At 42.4% G+C, this 15,500-nt stretch overlaps 2 protein-coding genes and 1 non-coding gene across 5 annotated transcripts in view; 2 read left to right on the top strand and 1 right to left on the bottom strand.

Moving 5' to 3' along the window:
• The window catches only part of GGT7 (gamma-glutamyltransferase 7), a 31,432-nt gene extending 26,933 nt beyond the window's left edge, over positions 1-4,499 (top strand). Inside the window, exon 15 of one of the 2 annotated variants that reach the window (XM_012455136.2) lies at positions 3,769-4,499. In XM_012455136.2, coding sequence (XP_012310559.1) covers positions 3,769-3,932 — 164 coding nt within the window. In that variant the 3' untranslated portion in view covers positions 3,933-4,499. The remainder of the gene's footprint in view (positions 1-3,768) is intronic. The other variant, XM_021665727.2, reaches the window with a different exon arrangement.
• Positions 3,347-3,487, bottom strand: LOC135277021 (U4 spliceosomal RNA). The gene has a single exon (XR_010344635.1). It is a non-coding gene; the product is annotated as a U4 spliceosomal RNA (small nuclear RNA).
• A 4,858-nt stretch (positions 4,500-9,357) lies between the features above and the next one.
• Positions 9,358-11,500, top strand: LOC105719039 (histone acetyltransferase type B catalytic subunit). Of its 2 annotated transcripts, XM_064382177.1 has the most exons (2): positions 9,358-10,455; positions 11,031-11,500. In XM_064382177.1, exons 1-2 carry the CDS (start codon positions 9,392-9,394, stop codon positions 11,224-11,226), a joined length of 1,260 nt encoding a protein of 419 aa, XP_064238247.1. In that variant the 5' UTR covers positions 9,358-9,391; the 3' UTR covers positions 11,227-11,500. The 2 variants fall into 2 exon arrangements, with proteins under 2 accessions (XP_064238247.1, XP_012310358.3); XM_012454935.3 differs by having other exon boundaries at positions 9,373-11,038.
• Positions 11,501-15,500: the final 4,000 nt, after the last annotated feature.

Raw genomic sequence — 15,500 nt, 5'->3', positions numbered from 1 at the left:
AGATCTAAAGAGTGAGATAGAAGCTGGGCATAATGGCTCAGACCTATAATCCCAGGCTGTGATGGGAGGATCGTTTGAGGCCAGGAGTTCAAGACCAGCCTGGGTAACATAGTGAGACCCCGCCCTGCCCCCATCTCTACAAATTTTTTTTTTTAATTAGCCAGGTGTGGTGCATGCCTGTAGTTCTAGCTACTTGGAAGGCTGAGGCAGGAGAATTGCTTGAACCCGGGAGGCAGAAGTTACAGTGAGATCGCACCACTGCCCTACAGCCTGAGTGACAAAGTGAGACCCTGTCTCTTTTAAAAAAAAAAAAGAAGAAGAATAAGAGAGAGCCCACTATACAAAGAACTGGTGCAGAGCTTTGTAGGTCAGGGAGCAAGTACAAAGAACTCAGGGCAGGAATGGGCTTGGTGAGTCTGAGGAATTAAAAGGAGACCTAGATAAGCAAGGATGAAATTAGATCAGAGAGGCAGGCAACAGATAATCGACCTTATAGATTATGGTGAGGAGATGGACTTTCCTCTAAGAAAATGGCTTAATTTTGGCACAGCTGAATTTTAAAATAGGAAAGTATGTGGACCTTTGAGGAGTTTTTATTACAACAGATAACGTATTAATACTATGCTAGTCCAAAAGAATTGATTTATTGAGAATTGATTGAGACACTGTCCTTGCCTGTTCAGTATTATTATTTCCATTCTATAGAGGAAGAAACTGAGGCTCACAGAAGTTATAAATTAGTCAAAGATCAATCACGCAGTGGAAGAACTTCAATGAAGACATACACCTGGCTGATACCAAAGACTCTATTCTGCACCACACAGCTCTTATATCTCCTGAATCACGTTAGAAGCAGAGACCTAGATTTTCAATGATCACATCCTGTAGTTGGCCAGTGACACTTGGATCCCAGCCTATAAATGACAAGGCCACATCCTTGAAACTGAATTTTGTTCAACAAATATCTTTTGGTCTCTGTTGAATGTGAGGCTCTGTGCTAAGTTATTTGGGCTCAGCCCAGTCCTCCCTTCAGGGCCTCCCAGTGTAAGATGGAGGTATAAGATGGAGGTATAAGGAGGGGGGGCTTGGTGAAGGGAAAGTTCATCCACCTGAAGCCTTGGGGAGGCTTTATGGAGGTTGTGACAAGTAGCTGGGAAGTATGAGCAAGAATTTGGCATGTGGAGGTAAAGGACATTCTGCACAGGAGGAACAGCCTAAGCAAAAACCAGAACCAGTGGCTCAAAGAGCAGCCAGGAGAGTATTTATTGTTTCCCAGAGTTCTGAATTTACCCAGCACCACACCATCTAAACCATTATGTACATAACGTGTCTCTATAAATGAACTTCCTTTTTACCTAAAAGTATTTTATTTACTTTTTTTGAGAGAAAGCCTCACTGTGTCACCAAGGCTAGAGTGCAGTGGTGCAATCTCGGCTCATTTCAACCTCTGCCTCCTGGGTTCAAGCAATTCTCGTGCCTCAGCCTCCCAAGCAGCTGGGATTACAGGTTCAGACGCCAACTCGCCTGGCTAATTTTTGCATTTTTTTAGAAATGGGATTTCACCATGTTGGCCAGGCTGGTCTCAAACTCCTGACCCCAAGTAATCCGCCTGCCTCAGCCTCCCAAAGTGCTGGATTTATAGGCGTGAGCCACCACGCCTGGCCCTAAATGTATTTTAAAAATAGACCTTATATCATAATCACAAATGGAAAAATGACATCATTTGCAACAAATAGATGATAAATAGCTATCATCTATTTATCATCTACACAAATAGATATGTGTAGTCTTTAAATATTGCTGCCCATGGAAAGCTCTGAAGCCTGCTTTCTCCATTAAAGAAGGAGATTAGGAAGTGCTATAGAGCAGACAAACTTAGTCCTTGCCATAATCAAAAGGATGGAAAGCGAACCACAAAGGAAGTAGATTTTCGATTAGGTGATTTAATGCTATTCAAGATTGCGTCTTTATATCAAGAGCTCCTTAAGTCTTCCTGTTAGGGAAAGAAGACCAGATCTTTATTGAGGAGCAGTGGGATGTGGAGTTATAGGGCTTTTCACAGAGATCAGCCTTAAGGGTATCCAGTTGAGTAGGGGAGGCACATGACCTGATTTGTCTTATTTAGGGGAAGTAGATTGAGGGGCACAGAATTTATGTCAGGGAAATATGAGAAGCAGCTGGGATATGTATGGCCCAGGCAAGAGATGATGAGGACATGAACTTATGCAAGGGGATGGGAATTCGTTCATCTATCTATTAAGTGTCTGCTCAATATTTACTATGTACTGACCCTGCACTGAGGATCAATAGCAAACAAGACAACATTCCTACCTTCAAAAAGCTTATAATGTAGTGGAGAGAGACAGAGCAAATAAATAAGCAAATACAGGTAGTAGTAAGTACTTTGGAAGAAAACCAAACAAGTTAAAGATGGTAGGGACTGCTGTTTTAGGTAATGGTGGAAGAAATTCTTGAAGAGGTGCCAAAGACTGGACTGAAGTAAGGGAGCCCGCATTGACTTTTTAGAAGAGAATTCCAGACAGAAAGAACAGTAAGTGCAAAGGTACTGAAGTAGAAGCATGTTTGGCCTTCTAAAGGGACAGCAAGGAGGCCAGCGTGGCTGGAATACAGCTAAGCAAGGTGAGGAATAGAAGGAAATGAGGGGAAGAATTTAGAGAGGTAGCAAGGTCCCAAACAATGTTGGGCTTAGAGGCACCTTGGTAAGGACTTTGGATTTTATTCTAAAATCCACTGAAGCTGTTGGAGGGCTTTGAGCAGGGGAAGTGACAAGGTCTCACTAATGGTTTAAAAGGATCCCCTTGGCTGCTGTTTGAACAGGCTATAAGAAGCAGGGAGACCAGTTAGTGGATTATGCAGAAATACTGGAAAGTAATGATGGCGGCTTGGCTTTGGCAGTTGGAGATGTAGACCCACAAAGCCCCTTTTTGTTTTTTTCTTTTATTTTCCATTCTTCCTTCTTTCTTTCCTTCCTTCCTTTTCTTTTCTTTTTTTTTTTTTTTTTCGAGACAAGGTTTCAGTCTGTTGTGAAACTGGAGTGCAGTGGTACAATCTCAGCTTACTTTACTGCAACTTGCACCTCCCAGGGTCAGGCGATCCTCCCACCTTAGCCTCCTGAGTAGCTGGGACTACAGGCATGTACCACCACGCTCAGCTAATTTTTACATTTTCTGTAGAGATGGGGTCTCCCTATATTGCCCAGGTTAGTCTTAAACTCCTGGGCTCAAGTGATCCTCCCACCTTAGCCTCCCAAAGTGCTGGGATTACAGGCATGAGCCACCACGCCTGGCTTGTCCTTTTTTCTTTTCTTTTTTTTATTTTTATTCAGTCCTTGTAGAGACTGCCAAAAATTGCCAACGCTGACTATATTTCAAGTCATCATGGAGGGGTACTGGGAAAAGTTTTCAATGAGCAATAATCGCACCTCAGATAAACCTCATTGACTACGATACTGTCACTGTGCAAAGCTTCCTTTTTACAATATTAAGAATGACTATATATTATTGATCACTTACTGCATGCAAGGTTCAGTGCTGTGTGTGTATTATCTCCTTTAGTCCCTGCAACAACTTCAGATTCTCATATAATCCCTATTTATACATTAGGAAACTGAGGCTCAGCAACGTAAAGTGATTTTCCCATACAGCTGTATGGTGGAACAGCCAGGACGAGGACTCAGGTCTGACTGTAGAACTCTTGAGCTAGTGCTCTGTACATTCTGAATGTGTGTATGTTGGGAATGGTTTTCAGGTGAGTTCACAGAGGAAGAGATTGAGTTCCTGGAAGCCAGGGGTCACCACGTGGAGAAAGTAGATGTCTTATCCTGGGTCCATGGCAGCCGAAGGACCAACAACTTCATCATCGCTGTTAAAGACCCTCGAAGCCCAGATGCAGCTGGAGCCACCATCCTGTAGAGCAGCGGGGTGGGGTGGGGTCTCTGCTCCCCCACTTTGCATGTTCCCAGAGTCCCTCCTTCTCCCAGGTTTGGTCTCAGGGGGACCCCAGGGGTGCCCCCGATCAGGGGCCAGAGGGGATGCTTAGCAAACCCAATCCCAGAGTAACTGGAAAATTCTCCATCAGGAGGCCTGTGGTGGTGGTGGTGAGTGTCAGTATCCACGACCAGGCAGGCAGGACCTTGAGGAGTCAGACTGTCTGTGTGTCTCCTCGCCTCCTTCAGCCATGCTGGCCCTGAGCTTAGGGATGTGCTTGCAAACCCTTCTCAAGGGTCTCACAACCCCAACATCTTCAGACTGGCCTGACCTGGGCCTTGTCTTCCAGTTCCCTTCTCCTATTCCCAGCCTCATTTCTTAAATGACTAGGAATTTTTTAATGGACCATCATAGGGAGGGGGTGCTCCTCTTTTCCCATCAGGTTGAGGTGGGGGCCTTGCATCTGGGGGTCCCCAGGGTATGGGGTAGGGGTGGGGGTTGGGACCAGCTCAGGGGCTTCCATTTGCAAAGGGGAATTAAAGAAAGAATGTTGCTTAACCATGGCTCTGGTTTAATTCATATTTAACTGGGTTGAGAGTGGGAGTGGGAGAGGTTACACTGTCCCAGTAACTGACTCCAGAGTAACCTAGAGTCAACATTGTAGGACTCATAATAATATCTACTGTCCAGCTAAGACATGCACCAATAATAATTATAATTCATAACAACAATAAATGTAATAGATAGCATCTAATCTTTATTACAAAACTCACAAGGTAGGTACTAATATTATTGCCATTTTACAGATGGGAAACAGGCCAAAACAGGTTAAGGGACTTGTCTAAGGTTCTTCATCCATGAAGTGGAAGAACTGGGGTTCGTCTCAGCATGTCCAACTCCAGAATTTGTGCTCTTAACCAATTTATTTATTTTTTTATATATTTTTTAAAATTTCTTTTTTTAACTTTTTTAAAATAAAATAAATAGTTTTTTTAAAGAGATGGGTTTTCACCATGTTGGCCAGGCTGATCTTGAACTCCTGACCTCAGGTGATCCACCGGCCTCGGCCTCCCAAAGTGCTGGGATTACAGGCGTGAACCACCACGCCCGGCCTGCTTTTAACCAATTTCACACGTACTAGTTGAAATTTTTGTTGTAAAGTATATGTCATATAGTATGTATCAGATACTACCTTTTATAGATAATATCATTCATGTATACATGCCTCCATCCATTACATTCCAGGTACTCTGTCAGGCACTAGAGATTCAGCGCTGAACAAGACAGACTTGTTCATGGGTTTGCAGTCTGTAAGGGGAGTCAAACGTTAAAAAAATAAGAGCACAGATAATTCAGGTAACTGCTGTCACAATAAGTTCTATGAGGGATACGTACTAAGAGAACATATATCAAGAAAGTTAATCTAGTTTGAGGATCAGCAAAAGCCCCCCTGAGAAGGTCATGAGGATGAATAGAATTGACAGGAAAGGATTAGATATGGGATGTGGGAATGTCATTCTAGGCAAAGGGAACAGTATGTTCAGAGGTGTGGTGGGAAGGAATGTGTCTTGTTTTAGGAGGTGAAAGAAGGCCTATATATTCTTCCTAGAGCAGGGGTTGGCAGACTTTTCCTACAAAGGGCCAGAAAGTAAATATTTCAGGCTTTGTAGGTCATATGGTTCCTGTAGTAATTACTCAACTTTGTTGTTGAAGTGCAAAAGCAGCCATAGACAGTGTGTAAGACAACATCCTGATAGCTGTGGAAGTGTTCCAATAGAACTTTATTTTCTAGAAATAGGCCCTTACTAGCAAGAAGGCAGTAGTGTGCTGACCCCTACACTAGAGCACCCCAAGGGGATGATGGGATGAGATGAAACTGGTGAGCTGGGTAGGTCATTCTTATGAGGCTGGTATTAATTCCCCATTTTACTGATGAGAAAATGGTGACATGAGAGACATGAAGTAACCTGCCAGAAATCAACCAGCTGGTAGTTGGCAGATCCATGATTCAAAAGCAATCTGTTTGACTCCATAGACTAGGTCTCTCGCTCTCTTTTCTCTCTTTCTTTTTCTTTCTCCCTTCCTTCCTTCCCCTCCTTTCACAGATCCACAATTCAAATGCAAGTTTGACTCCATAGACTATGTCTCTCTTTTTTCTCTCTCTGTCCCCTTCCTCCCTCCCTCCCTCCCTTCCTTCCCTCTCTCTCTCTTTCCTTCTTTCTCTTTCTTCCTTCCTTCTCTCCCTTCCTTTCCCCTTCCTTTCCTTCCCTTCTCTCCCCTTCCTTTCCTTTATTTCATTTTTTTTTTAGAGACAGGGTCTTACTCTGCCACCCAGACTGGAGTGCAGTGGTATAATCTCTGTTCACTACAGTCTTGACTTTCTTGGTCAAGCATTCCTCCTGCTTCAACCTCCTGAGTAGCTGGGACTACAGGTGCACACCACCATACCTGGCTAATTTTTCATTTTTTGTAGAGACAGGGTCTCACTGTGTTGCCCAGGCTGATCTTGAACTCCTGGCCTCAAGTCATTCTCCTGCCTTGGCCTCTCAAAGTGCTAGGATTACAGGCATGAGCCACTAGGCCTGGCAACTTCTTTAGAATTTTTTTTTATTTTATCAGATTGCAATTGTAACAGTTTTCCAAATATCCAACACTTTATAGATATATAATGTATATCTGTAATCCACCCCCTCAAAATCCCAACTGTCCAAAAAGATCACTATCAATAATTTAATACACATTCCTCCAACTTTTTCTATAACTTAACATATATTCTGTTTAAAAAGTAAAAATGAGACTATCTTTTCACACTGTCTACAACTTCCTTTTTTTTAATTTACCAATATAGCATGGGCATTTTCCCCTGTTAATATATATGGATCCACTTCATTATTTATAATAATGTGTCATAGTTCACTGAAGGATATAACCAGTTTCCTTTTGATGGATGTTTGGGTGATCCTTGACCTGATATCTTGAGGAGTCTTAGCCATGCCTGTAGTCATACCAATTCTCCCAGTCTTTCAAGTGAAAGATTGTCTTAGTTCATTTGGGCTGCTATGCCAAAATACCATAAACTGGGTAGACTGGAGCAGAGATTAGTGAAATAGAGAACAGAAAAACAATAGAGAAAATCAATAAAACCAAACCCTGGCTCTTTGAAAAAAATCAACAAAATTGACAAACCTATCCCAGATTGATCAAAAACAGAGAGAAGACTCAAATTACTAAAATCAGAAATTAAAGATGGGACAGTACTTACAATCTTATAGAAATAAAAAAAGGATTGTAAAGAAATGCTGTGAACAATTGTAATCAGCTAACTTAGAAAAATTTCCTAGAAAGACATATACACACTAGGCCAGGCTTGGTGGCTCACGCCTTTACTCCCAACACTTTGGGAGGCCAAGGCAGGCGGATCACGAGGTCAAGAGACAGAGACTATCCTGGCCAACATGGTGAAACCCCGTCTCTACTAAAAAATACAAAAATTAGCTGGGCATGGTGGTGCGTGCCTGTAGTGCCAGCTACTTGGGAGGCTTGAGGCAGGAGAATTACTTGAACCCAGGAGGTGGAGGTTGCAGTGAGCCAAGATCTCGCCACTGCACTCCAGCCTGGTGATAGACTCCATCTCAAAAAAAAAAAAAAGAAAGACACATACCAAAACTGACTCAAGAAGAAACAGGCAATCTGAGGAGATGTATAACAAATAAAGAGATTAATAATACTTACTAAAAAACAAACTACTTACAAAGAAAAGCTCAGGTCTCAGATGGCCTCACTGGTGATTTCTATAAAACATTAAAAAAATTAATACCAATTCTTTTTTAAAAACTTTCAATAAATAGAAGAGGAAGAAAGACTTTCTAGTTTATTCTGTGAGGCTAATTTTACCTTGAAATTAAAAGCCGACAAAGACATAATAAGAAAACTACAGACCAGGCTGGGCTTGGTGGCTCATGCCTGTAATCCCACCCAGCACTTTGGGAGGCTGAGGTGGGTAGATCACGAGGTCAAGAGATCAAGAACATCCTGGCCAACATGGTGAAACCCCGTCTCTACTAAAAATACAAAAAAATTAGCTGGGCATGGTGGTGCATGCCTGTAGTCCCAGCTACTTGGGAGGCTGAGGCAGGAGGATCGCTTGAACCCAGCAGGCAGAGGTTGCGATTGCAGTGAGCCAAGATTGTGCCACTGCACACCAGCCTGGCAACAGGGCAAGAAGATGTGTCAAAAAAAAAAAAAAAAAAAAAAGAAAAAACCAAAAAACTACAGACCAATATTCTTTTGTGAACAAGGATGCAAAATTCCTCAACAAAATACTAGCCTGCAACATATAAAAAGGATATACTGCCTCAGTGGGATACATTCCAGGAATTCAAGCTTGGGTTACCATCCAAAAATCAAGTATTACACTATATTTTTTTGGTAGAAAAAACAAAAACCACATGATCATCTCAATAGATGCAGAAAAGTCATCTGACAAAATCCAACACCCCTTCATGATAACAAACAAACAAAAAACACTCAGCAAACTAGGAATAGAAGGAAACTTCCTCAACATGATAAAAGGCAAATATAAAAAACCCTACAGTTAATATCATAGTTAATAGTTAAAATTGGATGCTTTCCCACTAAGATTAGAGCATACCCATTCTTGCTACTTCTATTCAATATTGTACTGGATGTTCTAGTCAGGACAATTAGGCACAATACAGAAATAAAGGCATCCAGATTGGAAAGTAAGAAGTAAGACTATTTCTATTTGCAGATGGCATGATCTTGTATACAGAAAATTCTAAGAAATCAGTGAAAACAATGACAGCTAACAAAGGCATTCAGCAAGATTGCTAATACAAGAGCAATATAAAATCAGTATAAAGTTTCTGTATATTTGCAATAAACAACCTGTAATGAAGTTAAGAAAACAATTTTGCCCGGGCTGGTCTTGAACTCCAGGACTCAAACGATCTGCCTGTCTCTACTAAAAAATACAAAAGAAATTAGCTGGGCATGGAGGCCTGCACCTGTAGTCCTGGCTATTCGAGAGGCTGAGGCAGGAGAATTGCCTGAACCTGGGAGGTGGAGGTTGCAGTAAGCCAAGATCACACCACTGCACTCCAGCCTGGGCGACAGAGCAAGACTTTGTCTCTAAAAAAATAAAAAATAAAATCAAATAGTTCCTAAGTCGAAACCCACATGCTCATCAACAGTAAAATGGATATTCAAATAACGGTGTATTCAGATATTCAGTAAAATGGTGTATTCAAATAATAAAATGCTGCCCAGGTGCGCTGCCTCACATTTGTAATCCCAGCACTTTGGGAGGCAGAGGTGGGAGGATCGTTTGAGCCCAGGAGTTTGAGACCAACTTGGGCAACATGGTGAAACTCTGTCTCTACAAAAAATACAAAAATTGAGTCGCGGGTGCTTGTAGCTCGGAAATGGCGGGATTTGGTGCTATGGAGAAATTTTTGGTAGAATATAAGAGTGCAGTGGAGAAGAAACTGGCAGAGTACAAATGTAACACCAACACAGCAATTGAACTAAAATTAGTTCGTTTTCCTGAAGATCTTGAAAATGACATTAGAACTTTCTTTCCTGAATATACCCATCAACTCTTTGGGGATGACGAAACTGCTTTTGGTTACAAGGGTCTAAAGATCCTGTTATACTATATTGCTGGTAGCCTGTCAACAATGTTCTGCGTTGAATATGCATCTAAAGTTGATGAGAACTTTGACTGTGTAGAGGCAGATGATGTTGAGGGCAAAATTAGACAAGTCATTCCACCTGGATTTTGTACAAACACAAATGATTTTCTTTCTTTACTGGAAAAGGAAGTTGGTTTCAAGCCATTTGGAACCTTACTTCATACCTACTCAGTTCTCAGTCCAACAGGAGGAGAAAACTTTACCTTTCAGATATATAAGGCTGACATGACATGTAGAGGCTTTCGAGAATATCATGAAAGGCTTCAGACCTTTTTGATGTGGTTTATTGAAACTGCTAGCTTTATTGACGTGGATGATGAAAGATGGCACTACTTTCTAGTATTTGAGAAGTATAATAAGGATGGAGCTACGCTCTTTGCGACCGTAGGCTACATGACAGTCTATAATTACTATGTGTACCCAGACAAAACCCGGCCACGTGTAAGTCAGATGCTGATTTTGACTCCATTTCAAGGTCAAGGCCATGGTGCTCAACTTCTTGAAACAGTTCATAGATACTACACTGAATTTCCTACAGTTCTTGATATTACAGCGGAAGATCCATCCAAAAGCTATGTGAAATTACGAGATTTTGGGCTTGTGAAGCTTTGTCAAGATTTGCCCTGTTTTTCCCGGGAAAAGTTAATGCAAGGATTCAGTGAAGATATGGTGATAGAGGCACAACAGAAGTTCAAAATAAATAAGCGACATGCTAGAAGAGTTTATGAAATTCTTCGACTACTGGTAACTGACATGAGTGATGTTGGACAATACAGAAACTACAGATTGGATATTAAAAGAAGACTAATTAGCTCTTCCACAGGAGGCTTACACGCCGCCGCTCGCGCTGCCGCCATGTCTCTAGTGATCCCTGAAAAGTTCCAGCATATTTTGCGAGTACTCAACACCAACATCGATGGGCGGCGGAAAATAGCCTTTGCCATCACTGCCATTAAGGGTGTGGGCCGAAGATATGCTCATGTGGTGTTGAGGAAAGCAGACATTGACCTCACCAAGAGGGCAGGAGAACTCACTGAGGATGAGGTGGAACGTGTGATCACCATTATGCAGAATCCACGCCAATATAAGATCCCAGACTGGTTCTTGAACAGACAGAAGGATGTAAAGGATGGAAAATATAGCCAGGTCCTAGCCAATGGTCTGGACAACAAGCTCCGTGAAGACCTGGAGCGACTGAAGAAGATTCGGGCCCATAGAGGGCTTCACCACTTCTGGGGCCTTCGTGTCCGAGGCCAGCACACCAAGACCACTGGCCGCCGTGGCTGCACCGTGGGTGTATCCAAGAAGAAATAAGTCTGTAGGCCTTGTCTGTTAATAAATACTTTATATACCAAAAAAAAAAAAAAAAAAAAAGAAGACTAATTAGCCCGTATAAGAAAAAGCAAAGAGATCTTGCCAAGATGAGAAAATGTCTCAGATCAGAAGAACTGACAAATCAGATGAACCAAATAGAAATAAGCATGCAACATGAACAGCTGGAAGAGAGTTTTCAGGAACTAGTGGAAGATTACCGGTGTGTTATTGAACGACTTGCTCAAGAGTAAAGATTATACTGTTGTGTACAGGAAGCTTGCAAATGTTCTGTACAATGTGCTGTGAAAAATCTGATGACTTTTAATTTTAAAATCTTGTGACATTTTGCTTATACTAAAAGTTATCTATCTTTAGTTGAATATTTTCTTTTGGAGAGATTGTATATTTTAAAATACTGTTTAGAGTTTATGAGCATATATTGCATTTAAAAAAAGATATAGCTTCTGAAATACTACTGCAGTTGCTTCCCTTCTTAAACAGTATAATAAATGCTTAGTTGTGATATGTTAATGTGTGATATGATTCTTAAATATTTACAATAAACTTTATTCTTACTTAAAAAAAAAAATACAAAAATTATCGGAGGGTGGTGGCATGTGCCTGTGGTCCTAGCTACTAGGGAGGCTGAGGTGGGAGGATTACTTGAGCCTGGGAGGTCAAACTGCTGTGAGCTGTGATCGCACCACTGCACTCCAGCCTGGGCAACAGAGCAAGACTCTGTCTCAAAAATAAATAAATAAATAAGACCGGGCACAGTAGCTCAGGCCTGTAATCCCAGTACTTTGGAAGGTCAAGGCTTGCAGATCACCTGAGGTCAGGAGATAGAGACCAGCCTGGCCAACATGGTGAAACCCTGTGTCTACTAAAAATATAAAAAATTAGCTGGGTGTGGTGGCAGATGTCTGTAATCCCAGCTACTCAGGATGCTGAGACAGGAGAATCACTTGAACCTGGGAGGTGGAGGTTGCAGTGAGCAGAGATGGAGCCACGGCACTCCAACCTAGGCAACAAGATCGAATCTTTGTCTTGAAAAAAAAAATAAAAAATAACAAAAAATAGCAGCATGTTACCCAGCAGTGAAAATGAACAAGCTACAACTATATGCCACAATGTAGATGAATCTATAAGTTTAACTCCTGGCGAGACTAGTTTATGAAGTTAGAAGTCAACATACTGTCTACCCTTAGGGGCTGTGGGTAATGAAGGGGCTTTTGTGGGGCTGAATGTTCTATTTCTTGATTTGGGTGTTTGTTAGACGTGTGTGTTGGCTTTGTGGAAATTCATCAAGCTTTACACTTAGGATTTCTGTACTTTTATGTCTTCATATTATACTGTAATAAAAAGTTTTGAAATTTCTGAAAACAGGTTTTTTCCTCCTCCACCCCTCCCTTTTTTGGTAGTCATTGATATTCTTTCATTTTTTAAAATTGTGTAATTATTACTCTATTTCTTCTTCTTCTTCTTTTTTCTTTTTGAGACGGAGTCTCACTCTGTCACCCAGGCTGTAGTGCAGTGGCACAATATCAGCTCACTGCAACCTCCACCTCCTGGGTTCAAGAGATTCTCCTGCCTCAGCCTCCTGAGTAGCTGGGATTACAGGCGCCTGCCACCACACCTGGCTAATTTTTGTATTTTTAGTAGAGATGGGGTTTCACCGTGTTAGTCAGACTGGTCTCAAACTCCTCACCTTGTGATCTGCCTGCCTTGGCCTCCCAAAGTGCTGGGATTACAGGCATGAGCCACCGCACCTGGCCTATTTTTTCAATCATTTTTTTTCCTGAAGAGCAAGCCATGGTTTGCCCATAGTAAGCCCCCCAGTTTTTTGTTTGTTTATTTTTTTTGAGACAGAGTCTCACTCTGTCACCCAAGCTGGAGTGCAGTGGCACAGTCTTGGCTCACTGCAACCTCTGATTCCCAGGCTCAAATGATCCTCCCATCTCAGCCTCAAGTGGAACTAGGATTATGGGCATGTGCCACTATGACTGACTAATTTTTATATTTTTTGGTAGAGACAGGGTTTCGCCATGTTGCCCTGGGCTCAAGCGATCCGCCTACCTCCACCTCCCAAAGTGCTGGGATTACAGGTGTGAGCCGCTGAGCCTTGCCATAGTAAGTCTTTATGCAAAGCAGAAGTGACCCCCATCCTCAAAGCATTTTATTTCCATATGTCTGAAAAGCATTACAATGAACGGATACTGTAATAACAAGGCATTTTACTGCCATCTACTGGTAAATTATCACAATAAATGTACAAATTACAATGTCATGTGAATGGTGTCCACTTAAAAGTGAAATCTTTCAAGACTAATGAAGAACACAGTCAGGATGCCTAAAGGTGAACCCAGGAAACCAAAGGGCAAGAGGTCTGCTTATGCCTTCTTTGTGCAGACGTGTGAAGCAGAACATAAGAAAAACCCAGAGGTCCCTGTCAATTTTGCAGAATTTTTTAAAAAGTGCTCTGAGGGCCGGGCGTGGTGACTCACGCCTGTAATCCTAGCACTTTGAGAGGCCGAAGCAGGTGGATTACCTGAGGTTGGAGTTCGAGACCAGCCTGACCAACATGGAGAAACCCTGTCTCTACTAAAAACACAAAATTAGCCAGGTGTGGTGACACATACCTGTAGTCCCAGCTACCCGGGACGCTGAGGCAGGAGAATTGCTTGAACCCAGGAGGTGGAGGTTGCAGTGAGCTGAGATCATGCCATTGCACTCCAGCCTGGGCAACAAGAGCAAAACTCCATCTCAAAAAAAAAAAAGTGCTCTGAGAGGTGGAAGACCATGTCTAGGAAAAAGAAGTCTAGGCTGGATGCAGTGGCTCATGCCTGTAATCTCAGCACTTTGTGGGGCTGAGGTGGGTGGATCACCTGAGGTCAGGAGTTCGAGACCAGCCTGGCCAACATGGTGAAGCCCCGTCTCTACTAAAAATACAAAAATTAGCCAGGCTTGGTGGTGGGAGCCTGTAGTCCCATCTACTCAGGAGGCTGAGGCAGGAAAATCACTTGAACTCAGGAGGCAGAGACTGCAATGAGCTGAGATTGTGCTATTGTACTCCAGCCTGGGCAACAATAGCAAAACTCCATCTCAGGAAAAAACAACAACAACAACAACAAAAAACAGGGCAAGAGAGTCTAAATCAATGAAATGGCAAAGGCAGATAAAGTACACTATGATAGAGTATTGTAATTCTTTGTAAAAAAAAAAAAAAAAAAAAGAGACATGAAGGTTTTATGGACCAGCTAAGGGAGGCAAGAAGAACAATCCTAACGCTCCCAAAAGGCCACCACCTGGATTCTTCCTCTTCTGTTCAGAATTCCACCCCAAAATCAAATCCACAAACCCTGGCATCTCTATTGGCGACGACAAAAAAGCTGGGTGGGATGTGGAATAATTTAAATGACAGTGAAAAGCAGCCTTATACCACTAAGGTGGCAAAGCTAAAGGAGAAATATGAGAAGGAAGGCCGGATGCAGTGGCTCATGCCTGTAATCCCAGCACTTTGGGAGGCTGAGGTGGGTGGATCACCTGAGGTCGAGAGTTCGAGACCAGCCTGACCAACATGGAGAAACCCCATCTCTACTAAAAATACAAAATTAGCCGGGTGTGGTGGTGCATTGCTGTAATCCCAGCTACTTGGGAAGCAGGGGCAGGAAAATCACTTGAACCCAGGAGATGGGGGTTGCAGTGAGCTGAGACCTTGCCATTGCACTCCAGCCTGGGCAACAGGAGTGAAACTCTATCTCAAAAAAAAAAAAAAAAAAAGGAGTATGAGAAGGATGGGATGTTGCTGACTATAAGTTGAAAGCTTAAGCTAATTATAAGCAAAGGGTCCTGCTAAAGTTGCCCAGAAAAAGGTGAAAGAGGAAGATGAAGAAGATAAGGAGGAAGAGGATGAATAAACAAACAGTTTATCTGTCAAAAAAAAAAAGTGATAGCCTTCTGCAGGGCAAAATTAATCCAGTTAAATGTGATAAGTTTGTCATTTGGCACTGTTGTGATGAACCCTGCAGACAGTAAAATGTTGACACTCTCTAGGTGGTTTTGTTTTTCTTTTTTCCCCTGTTTTCTTCCTCTTCCTCCTCCTCCTCTTCTTCTTCTTCTTTCTTCTTTCACGGAGTTTCCCTCTTGTTGCCCAGGCTGGAGTGTAATGGCGAGATCTCAGCTAACCACAACCTCCGCCTCCCAGGTTCAAGTGATTCTCCTGCCTCAGCCTCCCCAGTAGCTGGGATTACAGGCATGCACCACCATGCCCAGCTAATTTTGCATTTTTAGTAGAGACGGGGTTTCTCCATGTTGGTCAGGCTGGTCTTGAACTCCTGACCTCAGGTGATCCGCCCGCCTCAGCCTCCCAAAGTGCTGGGATTACAGGTGTGAGTCACCATGACCGGCCTTGTTACTGTTTTTCTTAAAGATATCATGAGTATTCACTATCAGTCTTATCACTGGTGATAAGCCTAATTAGACACACGTGAAAGTAGAAGTCCACTAAACACAAATCGAATTGTTA

The sequence above is a fragment of the Aotus nancymaae genome, unplaced genomic scaffold (assembly GCF_030222135.1).
Source record: "Aotus nancymaae isolate 86718 unplaced genomic scaffold, 86718_ANA_hifiasm-v0.15.2.pri h1tg000029l, whole genome shotgun sequence".
NCBI lineage: Eukaryota > Metazoa > Chordata > Mammalia > Primates > Aotidae > Aotus > Aotus nancymaae.
Note: the sequence above shows the minus strand (reverse complement) of the source record. Positions and strands in the feature narration are given on the sequence as shown.

Coding starts and splice junctions, on each gene's coding strand:
- LOC105719039 (XM_012454935.3), top strand. CDS start 9,392: ATGGCGGGATTTGGTGCTATGGAGAAATTTTTGGTAGAATATAAGAGT.